We start from the raw sequence: 19,629 nt of genomic DNA on the forward strand, positions 1-19,629 counted from the left end.
CCATGTACAGTGTCGCACTTTTTTCCGGTCTCTCACAATAAGCTAGTGGACGTTCTTGGTTCTGATGAGTCAAAATCGGACAAAGTCAGGAAACTGGCAGACCTCGCGGGAGTCATGGAAAGTGATACCGCCACCGTCCTACTCTAACACAAGGCCAGTGTGGACCCACCGGCCCCGCCCCCACGCGTGCACAGCAGTGCTCCCTCCTGTGCCGCCCGTTAGCAGTCAGTTTAGCCAGGCTGCTAGCATCACACAGTCACTTCAGTCTTGCTGCCTGTGCGGTAGTGCTGCGGCTGCGGCTGCGGCTGTGGCTGTTGCTGTTGCTGGTGGTGCTGTGGGAGGTAGTGGAGCTGCTCCACAGTGTGGGTCCGTCTGGAGGCAAACGCCTGCCTCTTAGACGTTGTCTGGTTCATGGCTAAAGTGTTGGTGTGCCCGGTGCCTCCCGCCACTGGCGCCCCGCCGCCATTGTTAGAGGCACTGGGATGCGAGTGCATTTTGGTCATCTTGTAGCGGTCCATCAACGGCGTAGTGGGCTTGAACACGTCCGTGTGTGAGATGGCACGCGACATGGACATGTCGCTGCCTCGGAACCCCCCGGGGATGCTGCTGACCATGCCGCGCTTCAGCGACATCATCAGCTTGTCCGGCGAGAGCAGAGGATCCTGCGATAGGAGGCGGTCTTGTGAGTACAGGCGATCTTGTGAATAGAGGCGGTCTTGGGAGTAGTGGCGTTCCTTTGAGTACATGTGCTCCTGGGACAGGAGGCGGTCCTTGGAGTACATGTGTCGGTCCTTGGTGTACAGCCGGTCTTGGGAGGAGAGGCGGTCCTGGGGCAGAAGGCGCTCCTGGGATCGCAGGCGCTCGGCGGACAGGAGCTGCTCGTCGGAGAGGATTCGGCCTCCGTACGGGGACATGCCGTTGGAGGACGTGCTGTAGTCTGGCTGCGGGCCCTTGTGCGGGGACAGGACGCGGTCCTGAGACATGGCCCTCTGGACGCGGCGGGGACGCTGCCTCTGCTGAGACTGCTGCTGCGAGGACTGCGCCTGGGGGGTCGCCTGGGAGACGGCGGGCGCGGGCGCCTGGCTCAGTTGCTGCTGCTGCTCCCGGTGCTGTTGTGTGCAAGATGAATGAGGAGAGTTTATTCACAACCAAGAAAGAACCACTTTGGCTGCGCAATAAAATCGATATGGCAATATATCTCAATATTTTACTGTATCAATATTTCAGAAAATATTAGCATTGCTGTATTGATTTTTTGCACGGCCGTGTGTTCAGTGACACAATAAGAATATGTATGCACTTTTTATTTCAGTGTGTTCAGTAACTTAGTCTGCAACTGTGCACACTTTCTAAATCCGGTCTAATAAATTAGAATGAAATTGTTTTAATTCAATAGATTTGACTCAATTTGTCCACTGAGTTATCAATATCAATCAATCAATGTGATGTACTGTGAATATTATTACACTACCTGGGTGGTACACAGTAAGTTGTATTTTCAGCTCTATTTAAAAATGTCAGTAAATTATGTAGAGTATCGCAATATGTATCATATTGCAATGTATCCCGATACTATTGTATCGTGACCCATGTATCATGATACATAACGTGAGGTCCTAGCCCTAAAGAATCTGTATTAAGAAGCAAATGGATAAGTCCTGTACTGTATATCATGACCTTGTATTGAAGCCTGCACTTGTGAACTGAATGCTTGTCCACCCACCTACCTGTTCCTGGCTCATTTTGATAACGTGTAAGGGAAGCGTGCCTCGTGCCGCCAGGTCGGGCAGGTGGCGCTTACGCGAATAGTAGTCCTCTACTTCTTTATCTGCTGCAGAGAAGATGAGAGAAACAGAGGAAGGGCGTGAAGACAGGAGAGCGAGTGAAGAGGTGGGCAGCCAGGCGCTAGAGACGCGAGGGGAGGGACGAGGGAGGTGGGATGGGAGAGAACGTCGCACACAATGCATAGATGACACCATCGCTTCACCTTTCCCCGACACATGGAGGGGAATAGACAATAGAAAGAGAGAGAGAAGGCCAGTCAGACCAGATTACATGCTAGGCACATAGCATCCACACAGCCAGTCTTCATCTGGGATTCTACAGGCAACTCTGGCTGTGGGGGCGAACTTTTCAAAGGTCATGTGAAAGTCAATAAACAGTCATATGGTACAGATGGCGACATGCAGGCACATGCTGAAGAGTCACAATCACATCAACAATGACAAATGTTTCATGTCCTTGAATGGATGTTTGACCATCATTCTTATGTACAAATGGATATGGCATGCATTTGCAGATCAAAAGACAGTAACACATTTTCCGAAAGATACCATGCAATGGTCCCCAAGACCCCCTCGAGTACTGCTGAAGACCCCCGAGTACTGCTGAAGACCCCTGAGTACTGCTGAAGAACCTAGAGAACTCCGTTTTCTAGTTAGGAACCACTGAGTCAGACAGTAGGGTGTAGGCTCGTGCTCAGGTAATGTAAGGTATTGTAAATGGTTGCTCCAACTTCATGCCACATATTTTAAACACAGAAGAACCATGCGTCTGTCAGGAATCGTAACGTCTTGTCATTGAGTGCATAACAGTGTGCACACTGTGCACACACAGTGACACTGTCAGACATCTTGTCAAAAAGATGGCTGACTTAAGATGCAGTATAAATCAGTCAAAAGATGCAAACATTTCACGTCTACCGCCACAGAGGCCAATTCTCTATTGTCACTGAAACGGTGAGGAAAGGCTTTGCCACCCATCAACTGCATGTATGAATGTGAAGTAAGTCAGACGTCATTAATGTAATTTATCTGCTGCAATTGTGAATTATGGAGAGCCTTATTCACAATTCAGGAGTAGAGAGTCGAGCACAAGTTGTTTTCAGTCATCGGTGCAGCACTGTTTATGCCACCTGTTAAGGTGCAGCACTGTTTATGCCACATGTTAAGGTGCAGCACTGTTTATGCCACCTGTTAAGGTGCAGCACTGTTTATACCACCTGTTAAGGTGCAGCACTGTTTATGCCACCTGTTAAGGTGCAGCACTGTTTATACCACCTGTTAAGGTGCAGCACTGTTTATATCACCTGTTAAGGTGCAGCACTGTTTATACCACCTGTTAAAGTGCAGCACTGTTTATGCCACCTGTTAAGGTGCAGCACTGTTTATACCACCTGTTAAGGTGCAGCACTGTTTATACCACCTGTTAAGGTGCAGCACTGTTTATACCACCTGTTAAAGTGCAGCACTGTTTATGCCACCTGTTAAGGTGCATCACTGTTTATACCACCTGTTAAGGTGCAGCACTGTTTATACCACCTGTTAAGGTGCAGCACTGTTTATACCACCTGTTAAGGTGCAGCACTGTTTATACCACCTGTTAAGGTGCAGCACTGTTTATACCACCTGTTAAAGTGCAGCACTGTTTATGCCACCTGTTAAGGTGCATCACTGTTTATACCACCTGTTAAGGTGCAGCACTGTTTATACCACCTGTTAAGGTGCAGCACTGTTTATACCACCTGTTAAGGTGCAGCACTGTTTATACCACCTGTTAAGGTGCAGCACTGTTTATACCACCTGTTAAGGTGCAGCACTGTTTATACCACCTGTTAAAGTGCAGCACTGTTTATGCCACCTGTTAAGGTGCAGCACTGTTTATGCCACCTGTTAAAGTGCAGCACTGTTTATACCACCTGTTAAGGTGCAGCACTGTTTATGCCACCTGTTAAGGTGCAGCACTGTTTATACCACCTGTTAAGGTGCAGCACTGGTTATGCCACCTGTTAAGGTGCAGCAAAGCAAAGTAGTGTTCAAGATCGAGGCAAGGCATCGCAATCTCATCAACCAGATGCAAACTCAATGAATAACCCATGATGTGTACTGCGCTACAGTATGCACTTTACTTCAATTTGACACCAATTTACATTCATAAGCAGCAGCAGTCTTCTCTTTCATTAACAATGGAAACACTTTTCTCTCTTCCGTCTAGCACAATCCAACATGATCTATCAGTACATGATCTATCAGTACATGATCTATCAGTACATTATTAGTACATGATCTATCAGTACATGATCTATTAGTACATGATCTACCAGTACATGATCTATTAGTACAAGATATATCAGTACAAGATATATCAGTACATGATCTATCAGTACATGATCTATCAGTACAAGAGATATCAGTACATGATCTACCAGTACATGATCTATCAGTACAAGAGATATCAGTACATGATCTACCAGTACATGATCTATTAGTACATGATCTATTAGTACATGAAATATCAGTACAAGATATATCAGTACATGGTCTACCAGTACATGATCTATTAGTACATTATCAGTACATGATCTATCAGTACAATATCTATCAGTACATGATCTATTAGTACATGATCTATCAGTACATGATATATCAGTACATGATCTATCAGTACATGATATATCAGTACAAGATCTATCAGTACATGATCTACCAGTACATGATATATCAGTACATGATCTATCAGTACATGATATATCAGTACAAGATATATCAGTACATGATCTACCAGTACATGATCTATCAGTACATGATCTATTAGTACATGATATATCAGTACAAGATCTATCAGTACAAGATCTATCAGTACAAGATATATCAGTACATGATCTACCAGTACATGATCTATCAGTACATGATCTATTAGTACATGATATATCAGTACATGATCTATCAGTACATGATATATCAGTACAAGATATATCAGTACTAGGGATGTCAACGGTTAACCGTTAATCGATTAACCGTCGCTAACGTCGTTGTTCGGTTATTGCTGTCGGTCTATCAGTTAATATTAAAAAAAAAAAAAAAAAAAAATTTTTTTTTTTTTTTTTTTTTTTTTTTTTTTGTCTATTTACTCAATGAGCTCATGCCCAAACAAGGCGTGTCTATTTAGATGCTGAAATGTTAATGCTTTTTGTGTTAGAAATTCTAACACAAAAAGAATTTGTGTTGAAATGTTGATGCTTTTTGTTAATGCTTGTTAATGCTTTTTGTGTTAGAAATTCTAACACAAAAAGCATTAACATTTCAGCATCTAAATAGACACGCCTTGTTTGGGCATGAGTTCATTGAGTAAATAGACCAAAAAAAAAAAAAAAAAAAAAAAAAAATTTAATATTAAAAAATTATGAATTAACCGATAGGTTAATCGATTATTAGCGTCGGTTAATCGAAAGTGAAATTAACCGAAAATTGACATCCCTAATCAGTACATGATCTACCAGTACATGATCTATCAGTACATGATCTATTAGTACATGATCTATCAGTACAAGATCTATTAGTACAAGATCTATTAGTACATGATCTATCAGTACATGATCTATTAGTACATGATCTATCAGTACATGATCTATCAGTGTGCACACACCAGCTGAGCGACAAAAGGAAACCGCAGGCCTTTTGCTGCAACAAATAATTTACTTTGGAAGCAGAAAGAGGTTGAAGGACAGACTGACATTGCCTAGGGATACTTTTTCATTTTAACATTTTGGCAAACATGTTCTGTGGGCTACTATCTTTCATAATTGAATTAATTTGATTTTCCTTTATCATAAACTTAAAAGTAAAAGTGTTCTTCAAGCACAAGAGCGGTAGAACCATTAAATAGCCTTGCATCCTGTCAACCCGTTTGGCATTTTGTTTGAAATGGTGCCTGCCTGGTAGCTAGGAGTGCGAGCCAGTGTAGAGCGAGCCCTGACGTCATCCTTGGCTGCAAGCCAGCAGGGAAGTGGGGCAGTCATGATAAAATTACGCAAGCCTCCACTTAGAGAATACGATGAGATGACACCTCATTATGCAGCAGAATCCTGCGTGAGATGAGACCTCATTAGGCAGCAGAATCCTGCCTGAGATGAGACCTCATTAGGCAGCAGAATCCTGCGTGAGATGAGACCTCATTAGGCAGCAGAATCCTGCATGAGATGAGACCTTATTATGCAGCAGAATCCTGCATGAGATGAGACCTCATTAGGCAGCAGAATCCTGCATGAGATGAGACCTCATTATGCAGCAGAATCCTGCATGAGATGAGACCTCATTATGCAGCAGAATCCTGCGTGGCAGAGATGAGACCTCATTATGCAGCAGAATCCTGCATGAGATGAGACCTCATTATGCAGCAGAATCCTGCATGAGATGAGACCTCATTAGGCAGCAGAATCCTGCATGAGATGAGACCTCATTACGCAGCAGAATCCTGCATGAGATGAGACCTCATTATGCAGCAGAATCCTGCATGAGATGAGACCTCATTATGCAGCAGAATCCTGCATGAGATGAGACCTCATTACGCAGCAGAATCCTGCATGAGATGAGACCTCATTATGCAGCAGAATCCTGCATGAGATGAGACCTCATTATGCAGCAGAATCCTGCATGAGATGAGACCTCATTATGCAGCAGAATCCTGCATGAGATGAGACCTCATTATGCAGCAGAATCCTGCATGAGATGAGACCTCATTATGCAGCAGAATCCTGCGGGAGATGAGACCTCATTACGCAGCAGAATCCTGCATGAGATGAGACCTCATTATGCAGCAGAATCCTGCATGAGATGAGACCTCATTACGCAGCAGAATCCTGCATGAGATGAGACCTCATTATGCAGCAGAATCCTGCATGAGATGAGACCTCATTATGCAGCAGAATCCTGTGGGAGATTAGACCTCATTATGCAGCAGAATCCTACATGAGATGAGACCTCATTACGCAGCAGAATCTTGCATGAGATGAGACCTCATTACGCAGCAGAATCCTGCGTGGCACCACTAAATCAATACTGAGCCGGGCCAGCCACGAGAAGCGGCTTAATGCACTTATACGCTCCAAAGAAATAGTGCAGCCTTTAAGAGGAGACAAGGGAAGCATGGAATACCAATGCCTCACGGTTTCTTGAGATGAGTCGGCTGATAAGATGGAGGATCATAGCTGAGAAGTCGGTATTTTCTGACTCTGATTCCAGGCCTTCTCCATCCACTCAAATGTCTACTCAATCTAAAGCTGTTAAGACATTTTTCTAGCATTTGACGTCTGGAGTACAGCAGGCAAAACGTTCTCATAGCTGAAGCCCAACAGATCCGCTCACTAATTCCCAGTCAGGAAAGCATAAGTAATGCGGTCATTTCAATCATGCAGGGCATCGGGGCAGGGAGCCTACTCTTGCGTTAGTGCAGTGCAACTTGGACCTACTGAGTTTCTTCAGGGACGAGTACCGGCTGAGGTCGGCTTTGACGGCCGCCTCGTAGGAGGGCGGCAGGTGTGACAGGCTCTGGAAGGAGCGTGAGAAAGACAGGTCGTAGGGCTCCGTCTGCGAGGTCAGGATGCCACTTATCCGATTGTTTTCTAGAGACACATACAGACAGAGCACAGGGAAGAGAGGACACAATGGGCTGGCTGACTTCTCCCCCAAAAAAGGCATCCAGGAGCAGACCACAGGTGACCATCATGGAAGGCCGTCCTTCTGAGCTAACGTTAGGGAAGGGAAGCGTGAGTGGTGGCAGGCAGAGTTTTAGTTATTACACGGTAACACTTTCCAATAAGGTACAACAAATTTAGAATAGTTACTAGGGAACTAATGAGGAACAAATGAGGAACTAATCATTAGTTATTGATGAGTTAAAGTCAGTTCCTGAGTAGAGTAGTTAATCACCACTTAATGGTCAGTTCGTGAGTATAGTAGTGAATCATTACTTAATTATTACCTGTCCATTAGTTACTCTTTTTGTGTACCCTATTGTAAAGTGATGCATCATACTGAGTACTTCATGAGTACTGAATCATTACATTATCATTTACTTAATTATACCTAACAAATACATACAAGAGATGTTCTGCCTGAGGTTTGAAGCCAAAGCTCAACATTGTTAGTCAGGTTCTCTACCACATGAGCTAACCAGCCTGTTGAATCAGGTCCATCAGTAGAGCCTATACTATGTATCTGCACAGCCGGGACAGGTATATTCTACCCAAATACTACTTTCTGTCCAAGTACATATAGTTTCAAAGGTATATTCTACCCAAATGCTACTTTCTGTCCATGTACTTATAGTTTTCAAGGTATATTCTTTCTTTTAAAACGATCAGTACTTGGACAGAAGTAGTATTTGGCTGGATATACTGTACCTAAGTACTTGGACATGAAGTATAGTATTTGGGTGGAATAATTATTTTGAAATTATAGTATATTCAGCCAGCAGCTGTATTATATAGTATATTCCAGCCAAATCCTACTTCTATTATGATTTTAAAGGACATAATATACCTTCAAAACTATAAGTACTTGGACAGAAATTTGGGTGGAATATCCCTTTAAAACTACAAGTACTTGGACAGAAAGTAGTATTTGGGTAGAATATACCTTCAAAACTATGAAGTACTTGGTCTCCGGCTCTGCAGATACATAGTATAGGCTCTACCGATGTGATTCAGCAGTCTGATTAGCTCACTTGGTAGAGAACCTGACCAAAAACTGCAGGTTCAAACCTCACCTGGAACAACTCTTGTATTTATTTGTTAGGTATTATTAAGCATAGGTATAATTAAGTAATGATTGAGTACTCTTTAACTACTCTGTATGATGTTTCACTTTACATCAGGGGACACAAAAAGAGTAATGGAATAGTTGATTTCAAAGGTGGGGGGACACAATTGATACAGGTTCAAATCCTCAAAAGGGCGTTTTTTAGATACCCCTAGGTAGAACTAAACATGACAATGATTTAGTTTTTCATAATTTTGACATGTCCCCATTCATTCTATAATTTAGAGAATATTATTTATTTATAATATTTAGAGAATAACCCAGCTATACATCCCCTGAATGCCCCCACACCTCTAGTTTGTGGTTGTAAAGTTTCAAGAGTGTGTGAGATTAGCCTAGAGGTGAGAATAGGTCATTTTATACAGTGAGGTCTAGTTTAAAAAAAAATTCTCACTACAATGAAATGGCAACTATAGGGACATCATATGAATACAATTGGGCTCATTGAATCCACAAGAGTCTCAGCTTTCCAGTCATCCCCAATTCATGCAATTCCAAGACTGTTTAAGGATCCCAGTATGCAGAAATATTCAAATAGAATAGGCAAAAATAACACATTTATATTGCATGCAAGAAAACGGCATGGTTTCCCCCCAAAACTACATGGGATTAGCATAAAGTGGGCATGTCTGGAAAGGGGATACTTGTGGGTACCTATAGAACCCATTCTCATTCAGATAAGTGACTCTTGAAAATGGTCATGCAAGTTTTCCCTCATAAAAACTTAGCCTGAGTTTGAAGCATTATTTAGCCCCCTTCCCACCAAGCTAGCATGACATGGTTGGTATAAATGGATGCCTTAGGTCTTCTAGTTTCATATGATCTCAGTATCTTCACTCACACTTTAAAAAATGGGACTGTTGCAGCCTCTGAAACACAGTAACTTTGGCGTAGGAGTTACAAAAAGTGCAGGGTTCCAATACTGCCTTCTGAAAAAGTGGGGGGGGACATGCATTGACCCCTGTGTCCCTCCCCCCCATACATTACGTCCTTGTGGACAGGTAATAATTAAGTAATGATTCAGTACTCATGAACTACTCAGTATGATGCATCACTTTACAATAGGGGAAACAAAAATAGTAACTAATGCAAAGATTCAGCAATTCAAAGTCTGTTTAAGAAATTCCAGTGAGGATTCTGACAAAGCTCCAGGGTCCATAAAGATTAAGTACTATTTTCACAAACTGACTTTAACTAATCGTTAACTAATCATGAACTAATAGTTCCTCATTTGTTCCCTAGTAACTACTGTACATTTTGTGTACCTTATTGTAAAGTGTTACCCACACATTTCTTTGGGGCAGGGCTACATAAATAATCTGATTGGTTTAGTTAAAGGACGGCTTTACCGTGGGGAATATGAATATATATTAAATCTCACGCCCCTAAGGTTTTCGAATCCGTTGAAATTTTTGAAATTGGAGCTTCACTGCCAGAGATATCAAGCATCTCTCACATATTTTTTGGGCCAGCCGACGCGTTTCGCGTCATCTTGCCCAAGTCCGCCTTGCGGAAGTCGAGGACCTATGAACTACAATTGTTGTGAGCCATGGTCCCGCCTCTAGAGGTCCTCCACGCCCCTTCAGAGGTCTTGAACAAAAGCAAAAGGCAGCCATCTTTTTCCACCACCTAGCCTGCTGTAGCTAGGTTAGCTTTCCATAGCTCCTTGCAAAGAGACGATTTTCTCGGGAACGGAAGCACGGACAGACACGGGACTGGCGGCATTGGAAAGCTCGTCAAATTTTACATCTAGTAGTAGGTGCGTTGAAGTAACGAAATCAACGCTGAGCAATGTACCCGTTTTTACACATTTTTACAGAAAATAGTTACAACATCAGATGCGCGTAATGCCTTAAAATGCATGAATTTTTTTTTATGAAGACATCTCCCGACATATATACTTCGGTTTAAATTTGGTGCAATTTGGAGGCAATTTTATTTTCGATTTTTTCTTCTTCTCTATATGTTTTATTGTCGAAGCCTTCTTCTTCTTCTTCTTTGAGTTTTATGGCGGTTGGCAAACATATATGTGCATTACCGCCACCTACTGGAGTTTGATATCAGCCAAATGCCTGAGGGGTGGGCATGGAAACGAAGGCCACGCGAGCCCAGTGCATTGTGGGAAATGTAGGATTTCGAGTCCCCGCACCCGCACCTCCCCCCCACCACCCCCCCCCCCCCCACACACACACACAGAGTGGATTTCGGTTGATATCTCTGGCAGTGAATCTCCAATTTCAAAAATTTCAACGGATTCGAAAACCTTAGGGGTGTGAGATTTAATATATATTCATATTCCCCACGGTAAAGCCATCCTTTAAACCTCCATGGGTGGGGCTAAGGAATCAGTTGTTTGGGAGTGCAGGTTAGCTAACTATCCAAGTTATATACATTTGGATGGCAATGCGTGACTTTTTCATTCACTCATGATCATGCATAAGCTCGTATGGCAGGTTTAAACTTGGAAGGTCAGCAGCCAAGCTACTGTCGTGAACCTAGATCATTTATCGTGGCCAGATTACTTTAGCAAGAGAACTATGCTTCCTAATACAGTATTAGCTACCTCCTCTCTTGCCCCTTGCCTTTTTCAGTTTCACATTACTTAGCCAGAAAAACTGTGCAGGTGCTTATTAAGTTACGTTATCCTTTATTTATCCCCACAGTGAAATTCATCTTCTGCATTTGACCCATCCTCTACTAGGAACCTTCCTAGAACTAGGAGCAGTGGGCAGCCGCAGTGCAGCGCCCAGAGACAAACTCCAGTTCTTTTTGCCATTGCCTTGGTCAGGGGCACTGAGGTCATTTCTGCCCTCGGCCTTCAAAACACGGCTGCGCCTCTAAAGCTCCAACCTGCTGGTGGCAGTGACAGGGGGGAGTACAGGCGGTCGCGTCAGCCACTCGGCGAGCGTTTGGTGGGGGGCAGACTGGACAGGTGAGGATGTTTGACAGGAGGAAACAGCGCACAACACACCAAACAACAGATGTCTGCTGGAAAGTGACCCTGGCGGTGAGAGTGTGTGATGTGATCTGGGATGATGCGGGGAGCAATGGCCCAGACAGGCCGCCACTGATGCAACGTGATATGATGCCAGGAAGGTGCACTGGGGTGGCTGGACCAAAGCCCTCCTATCTCCGCCTCACACAAACATCCGCTGTCTGTCTCATTCACAGCCCATGTTTCTGCTCACTCTCTTATCTGCCCTTCCGCTGCCACCCACTTTCCTTCACTCCTTAAGTCTTTTCTTGTCCATTTAGTATTCCCCTCTCTCTCTCTCTCTCTCTCTCTCTTTCTTTCGCACTCTGGCTCTATCTCGGTCTCCCCTGTGGGCTGTGAGTCTTTCACGCAGTGCAGAGCTACGCGGCTCCCGGACAGCCAGAATAGGGCTTTGTTAACTGCTGCAGGATGGAGAGAGGGAAGGGAAAGAGGTAAATAAATAAAAAAGAGAGATGGAGTGGTGTGTAGGGTGAGCAAACACAAGAGAAGAAAGATGGAGTGATGTGTAGGGTGGCCAAACACAAGACAAGAGATTCCTAAAAGAGGATCAGATGAGAAGGAAAGACAGCAGAAGAGGAAGGAAGGAAGGAAGGAAGCAAGCAAGCTACGGGAGTGATGTGAGGACGGAGGCAGGGCCGTATGACAGCAGAGGTCCTGCGAGCCGTGGAGGGGAGGGGATCTTAGTCTGTGAGTGGACCTGTCTGCACACTGCATCCACAAGGACAAAACTCACTCCGATTGTGGCATGCTGTTAGCTATCGCAGTAGCAAACACACACGACTGCTATACCACGACGGACAGCACAACCACACAGACCTGAGTCAAATAGTTGGATAGAGTATATATATATATATTTTTTGCGATCTTGGCGTTTGTTTCAAGCCGTTGAAAGTAACAGTCGGGTGGGGTTTCATAAGCATCGGGGAAATTCCCACAGTGCCTTGTGAGCAGAAAAGTGTATGAAATGGACTTTCATATACGTAGCTGTGCCCAACGTTGCTGGCATTTGTTGTTTTGCACTACATGTACCTGTCAAACCCCAATTCTCTGAGCAGATTAAAACAAACAACAAGAATGATCCTACTATACTATTTAAATCAGGTCTGGAACCACACCCAATAGTGAGTCGAACAACGAAATCCACAAAGGCAGGGGTTGGTGTGCGGTGTATGCTTGCATGAATGCGTCTTGAAATGCATGAGCACTGATACTCAATTGAATGCATGTATGTTCGACTTACCGCGTCTCAATGATCGGTGCGCTACCAAACCCAAGTGAGAAACAGATATTTCAGAAAACAAGTTGATGGTGTGCAAAACCAACCCAGTCGCCAGAATAAAATGTTGGCAGTTTACGTTTCTGCAAACCACAGATACGTGACATTAAAAACACAATGCATAATAACATTTCAAATTAACAGACATTTTCCAACATAAATTTGAAAATGTCAGTCAATTTGAAAACGTCGCCGAGTTTCCAGTTACATTGCACAAATAAAACAACTTGGTTAAGGTCAGGGTTGTGGTTTGGGTTAGGCTTAAATAACAAACACAGACACGCGCAACACAAACGTAAACTGCCAGCATTTTATTCATCTAACTGGGCCGTGCAAAACAGACAGAACCTCCATCACAGCAGCTGAATGACCTGCTCAACATGCAACATGACTGCTATGGAAAACCCTCCAATACAAATAACTGACCCAATTAGCCAAACGACGTATTGCTACTGCAGTGATTCCCAAAGTGTGGTCCGCGGCCCACTAGTGGGCCGTGGAGGTACTGCAGGTGGGCCGCGAGTGGTCTGCCAACACTCCCAATTTTCGCGGGCAATCAAATGGCTGTAGCTGAGTCAGTTTTAAAGCTACAGTGCAGATCCTGTTATCAGAAGAAACTAGAAGACCTAAAGCATCCACTGGTACCAAGCAGAATATGCTAACTTGTCGGGAAGGGGGCCAAATAATGCTCCAAACGTAGGTTAAATTTTGGCGAGGGAAAACTATTTCAAAGGGGTCCCTTGACCTCTCAGCTCAATTCATTTGAATGAAAATTAGTTCAATGGTAGGCCTACCCACGAGTCTCTCCTTTACAGATAAGGTAGCCTTTTTCACAGCCTAGCATTAATAGGTTGTGGATTATTTTCTTCTGTTGTTGCTCATCACATTTTGTCTCAAAAAATGCTTATCTGGGTATTTTGCCGAAATGTTTTTGTATGTGGATGGATTATTAATTTCCCTTATGCCCAAGTTCACATGCTCTGTTAATGAAATCAAAAATATATAATATAAAAAAACATCGGGAAATACATTATCTCCCGCCCCCTGCACTACTGTATACGATCGCACATTTGCTCCTCTTCATTTTACAGCGAGCGGACCCTTCTGATGCTTTCAGTCTCGGGCCACTCGGCCTCATTTAGCAAATGTGAAGCCTTTCATGGGGCTTGTGATCAAAGTCTCTGTTAGATGTGTTGTTCAAATGGACTTTTCATGTTTTCCATAGATCTCAAAGGCATTTCTCCACAGTTGCAGTTTGCTTATCTGTGTGCATGCGTGCATGCGTGTATGCATGTATTAAATGGAACACAGTCAAAATGTCCACAGGAGGGCCGTTCTAGCTGTATAACTCCTGCCCCTGCCATCCTGCAATTTGGAAATTTGCATATGTGGTCACAGCTATTGCGAATTTTCGCTTGTTTCATTTTGTGTGTGTGTGGTTGAAACAAACAGAATGTAAACCAAATTGCGAGATCACAGCAGTTAAATAAATACACAACGCAGTGGATAGTCACCTTCTGGCCTCCTGTCTTTTCCTTGTATTTAGCTCTTATGCAACCTGAACTCTTCATATCTGTCAGTCTACATCCCCACACCAGCTCTTCACACCTGTCAGTCTACAGACCAGCCTTGGCAAAGCAATATTTGAAGAAGAAACACAAATGGCACCGCTAATAAAAGCGATTCATAGTGATGCCTCTCATGGGGGAACATGAGGTTATGGTAATAACCTTCCATCTACAGCTTTCGATAACAGCGCGGGACTGTCTCAGGTTTCACACGCTCCGTCGGCCGAAGGACGGGACAACCTCAACCGAGGATTAAGTTGATCCACAGCCAATTGTATTCTCTTTTAGAGGATATGGACAGCAGCTGTATTCTCTTTTAGAGGAGATGGACAGCAGCTGTATTCCCTTTTAGAGGAGATGGACAGCAGCTGTATTCTCTTTTAGAGGAGATGGACAGCAGCTGTATTCTCTTTTAGAGGAGATGGACAGCAGCTGTATTCTCTTTTAGAGGAGATGGACAGCAGCTGTATTCCCTTTTAGAGGACATGGACAGCAGCTGTATTCTCTTTTAGAGGAGATGGACAGCAGCTGTATTCCCTTTTAGAGGACATGGACAGCAGCTGTATTCCCTTTTAGAGGAGATGGACAGCAGCTGTATTCTCTTTTAGAGGAGATGGACAGCAGCTGTATTCCCTTTTAGAGGAGATGGACAGCAGCTGTATTCCCTTTTAGAGGAGATGGACAGCAGCTGTATTCTCTTTTAGAGGAGATGGACAGCAGCTGTATTCCCTTTTAGAGGACATGGACAGCAGCTGTATTCTCTTTTAGAGGAGATGGACAGCAGCTGTATTCCCTTTTAGAGGAGATGGACAGCAGCTGTATTCTCTTTTAGAGGAGATGGACAGCAGCTGTATTCCCTTTTAGAGGACATGGACAGCAGCTGTATTCTCTTTTAGAGGAGATGGACAGCAGCTGTATTCTCTTTTAGAGGAGATGGACAGCAGCTGTATTCCCTTTTAGAGGAGATGGACAGCAGCTGTATTCTCTTTTAGAGGACATGGACAGCAGCTGTATTCTCTTTTAGAGGAGATGGACAGCAGCTGTATTCCCTTTTAGAGGACATGGACAGCAGCTGTATTCTCTTTTAGAGGAGATGGACAGCAGCTGTATTCCCTTTTAGAGGACATGGACAGCAGCTGTATTCTCTTTTAGAGGAGATGGACAGCAGCTGTATTCCCTTTTAGAGGAGATGGACAGCAGCTGTATTCTCTTTTAGAGGAGATGGACAGCAGCTGTATTCCCTTTTAGAGGACATGGACAGCAGCTGTATTCTCTTTTAGAGGAGATGGACAGCAGCTGTATTCTCTTTTAGAGGAGATGGACAACAGCTGTATTCTCTTTTAGAGGAGATGGACAGCAGCTGTATTCGCTTTTAGAGGACATGGACAGCAGCTGTATTCTCTTTTAGAGGAGATGGACAGCAGCTGTATTCTCTTTTAGAGGAGATGGACAGCAGCTGTATTCTCTTTTAGAGGAGATGGACAGCGGCTGTATTGCTTGAATTCATATTCCCTTGTGTGTGTCATTTCTTTTGGGAAACCTCATGCTAGTTTGTAAGCTTTTCTTACCATTCTTAGGTGTGCGTGTGGGGCTACCTAGAGCCACGTGGTTATAGTTGTGCTGATGGGTACCTGCAATGACAAAAGTAATGAAAGATGTGTTCAGTGGCCATGAGGAATGCTCTCTGTATCTGAGCAAATGCACATTGTTAGTAGGTGAGATTGGGCAGTGAAGGTGATCATTAAAGAGACAATTCACTAAAATGTGACTTAAAGGGCCACTTTGCCTACTTTCAACCAATTACAAAATAAATCGGTAGTGTATGAAAATGAACAATGTTTAGCTTCCCTCCATCTTGCCTGGATCGAGAGCTCCCCGTTCATTCACACAACTTCCTGGTCCAAGTGATGCCACAATGATGTCATTTCGTCCAGGAAGTTTTGCGAATGAAGATTGAGAGCAATAATGATAGTGATAGTGATGGTGATAGTGACAGGAATAGTGACACCATGGCAAAACTGCTTTAAATTACATCATTATGACATCATTTGGACCAGGAAGTTCTGTGAATGAACGGGGAGCGATATTTCTTTTCCCATGATGGCGAAGACTAGGCGAAGGCATGACCCGCCCCTCTCTGCCTCTGATTGGCTGACTGTACTCGGCTGCTCCCACCTTCTTTCCAGGCGAGCCAGAAGTATCTCAAACGTGAGCAGCAGGTGCAAAACAATAATTCAATCAACAAGCATGAGATACTTCATTAGGAACATTACAATTGCAGACCCTATATCTGAGTTATTTAGGCCTACTTAGCCTATTGCACAGACGTGTAATTTTTTCTTGTCATTCCAAATTTAATCACATTGTTGCTCTGATTAAGTAGAAGTACAGTTATTTGTGTAAAAAAAAAGACTGGTAAAAGCAGAAGTACTGATTCAACTTAATTACTCAAGTAAGGAAAAAAGTACAGCCTGCCCCCTACGAGCCTGCCCCCTACGAGCCTGCCCCCTACTAGCCTGCCCCCTACGAGCCTGCCCCCTAGTAGCCTGCCCCCTACGAGCCTGCTCCCTAGTAGCCTGCCCCCTACGAGCCTGCCCCCTACGAGCCTGTCCCCTACTAGCCTGCCCCCTACTAGCCTGCCCCCTACGAGCCTGCCCCCCCCTACTAGCCTGCCCCCTACTAGCCTGCCCCCTACGAGCCTGCCCCCTACGAGCCTGCCCCCTACTAGCCTGCCCCCTACTAGCCTGCCCCCTACGAGCCTGCCCCCCCCCTACTAGCCTGCCCCCTACTAGCCTGCCCCCTACGAGCCTGTCCCCTACTAGCCTGCCCCCTACTAGCCTGCCCCCTACGAGCCTGCCCCCTACTAGCCTGCCCCCTACGAGCCTGCCCCCTACTAGCCTGCCCCCTACTAGCCTGCCCCCTACTAGCCTGCCCCCTACGAGCCTGCCCCCTACGAGCCTGCCCCCTACTAGCCTGCCCCCTACGAGCCTGCCCCCTACGAGCCTGCCCCCTACGAGCCTGCCCCCTACGAGCCTGCCCCCTACTAGCCTGCCCCCTACTAGCCTGTCCCCTACGAGCCTGCCCCCTACTAGCCTGCCCCCTACGAGCCTGCCGCCTACTAGCCTGCCCCCTACTAGCCTGCCCCCTACGAGCCTGCCGCCTACTAGCCTGCCCCCTACTAGCCTGCCCCCTACTAGCCTGCCCCCTACTAGCCTGCCCCCTACGAGCCTGCCGTCTACTAGCCTGCCCCCTACTAGCCTGCCCCCTACGAGCCTGCGCCTACTAGCCTGCCCCCTACTAGCCTGCCCCCTACGAGCCTGCCCCTACTAGCCTGCCCCCTACTAGCCTGCCCTCTACTAGCCTGCCCCCTACTAGCCTGCCCCCTACTAGCCTGCCCCCTACGAGCCTGCCGCCTACTAGCCTGCCCCCTACTAGCCTGCCCCCTATGAGCCTGCCGCCTACTAGCCTGCCCCCTACTAGCCTGCCCCCTACGAGCCTGTCCCCTACTAGCCTGCCGCCTACTAGCCTGCCCCCTACGAGCCTGTCCCCTACGAGCCTGTCCCCTACTAGCCTGCCCCCTACTAGCCTGCCCCCTACTAGCCTTCCCCCCTACGAGCCTGTCCCCTACTAGCCTGCCGCCTACTAGCCTGCCCCCTACTAGCCTGCCGCCTACTAGCCTGCCCCCTACTAGCCTGCCCCCTACGAGCCTGTCCCCTACTAGCCTGCCGCCTACTAGCCTGGCCCCTACTAGCCTGCCCCCTACTAGCCTGCCCCCTACTAGCCTGCCCCCTACGAGCCTGCCGCCTACTAGCCTGCCCCCTACTAGCCTGCCCCTACTAGCCTGCCGCCTACTAGCCTGCCCCCTACGAGCCTGCCGCCTACTAGCCTGCCCCCTACTAGCCTGCCTGCCCCCTACTAGCCTGCCCCCTACTAGCCTGCCCCTACTAGCCTGCCCCCTACGAGCTCTGTTAGTCGGCTTTTCACAGAGCTTGCCGACAGATTTTTGATGCAAGTCGAAAGTCTGTCTCGAGAGATGACATGCAATGAGGTGATGGGGTGCGGGGGTGGGGTTGACTCTGAGAGCCACAGTTTGCTACAGCTGTCGAGTGTCTACTACACACGTTTACTATGTCAGCAGACTGTTTGCGTCGGTCGCGTACTAGTGCATGCATTCCTTGTGTGCAGTATGTCAGGACGCTTAGATCTGCTGAGTCTCCTAATGTGCCCGAGCGCAGTGTAATCACTGCCGGTGTGTTGTCATCCGGGGCGCAGACTCATTTTAATTCCACCCGGAGAATAAACAAGCGCTCCATCCAATCATCTATTCATCCTATTCCGCCCGAGTCTTTTTGGATGACAGGGAATGCGAGGGACGTGCGACGCGGCTGGGGGAGGTGCTTTAGTTGAACGATGGGCCCTTTACTGAGCCCATTGTACTGAGAAAGGTGATAAATGACAGCTATTCTCGGCAGTGTGTGTGTGTGTGTGTGTGTATAATGTGTGTAATGTGTGTGTGTATATATGTGTGTGTGTGTGTGTGTGTGTGTGTGTGTGTGTGTATAATGTGTGTGTGTGTGTGTGTGTGTGTGTGTGTATAATGTGTGTGTGTGTGTGTGTGTGTGTGTGTGTATAATGTGTGTGTGTGTATAATGTGTGTGTGTGTGTGTGTGTGTGTTTGTGTGTGTGTGTGTGTGTAAAGTGTGTGTGTGGTTTCTGATATTTGTATGTGCGCTGGCGGCCGTCATGACGCGTTCATTTGCTGTCTTACTGATGTGCCTGTTTAAAAATGCATTACAGCCAACTGGTGAAACATCCATTTACATCTGTCACAGGAGTGAAAGAGGAGAGGGAGGCCCAGGCTCTCACATCATGGCTTTCAATATGGAGAGGGAGGCCCAGGCTCTCACATCATGGCTTTCAATATGGAGAGGGAGGCCCAGGCCAGGCTCTCACATCATGGCTTTCAATATGGAGAGGGAGGCCCAGGCTCTCACAGCATGGCTTTCAATATTTGCTGGAGTTATGGAGATGGATAGGATCTGTCGTCTGTGCATTCCACCAGTGGGTTTCTTGATGTTTTTTTGCCCTTAACAGTGATTTTTACAAGGGAGACCATTCGAGGGGGAAAATACATAGACGTGTGTGAGGCTGGGTTGCCTGAAAGTAAAAATCTGCAACATTTTCATCAATACT

The 19,629-nt window shown here is 45.8% G+C and overlaps 1 protein-coding gene across 3 annotated transcripts in view; it reads right to left on the bottom strand.

Annotated features, from left to right (window-relative positions):
- Positions 1 to 248: 248 nt before the first annotated feature.
- Positions 249 to 19,629, bottom strand: part of LOC310774644 (protein shisa-6-like) — a gene marked incomplete at both ends in the record, with an annotated part of 101,889 nt that continues 82,508 nt past the window's right edge. For 2 of the 3 annotated variants that reach the window (XM_083634745.1, XM_083634743.1), the window contains 5 exons: positions 249 to 1,109; positions 1,728 to 1,831; positions 7,247 to 7,399; positions 12,833 to 12,853; positions 16,005 to 16,067. In XM_083634745.1, coding sequence (XP_083490871.1) covers positions 249 to 1,109; positions 1,728 to 1,831; positions 7,247 to 7,399; positions 12,833 to 12,853; positions 16,005 to 16,067 — 1,202 coding nt within the window. The remainder of the gene's footprint in view (positions 1,110 to 1,727; positions 1,832 to 7,246; positions 7,400 to 12,832; positions 12,854 to 16,004; positions 16,068 to 19,629) is intronic. The other variant, XM_083634744.1, reaches the window with a different exon arrangement.

Source organism: Poromitra crassiceps, assembly GCF_964638095.1.
Source record: "Poromitra crassiceps genome assembly, chromosome: 4".
Taxonomy (NCBI): domain Eukaryota; kingdom Metazoa; phylum Chordata; class Actinopteri; order Beryciformes; family Melamphaidae; genus Poromitra; species Poromitra crassiceps.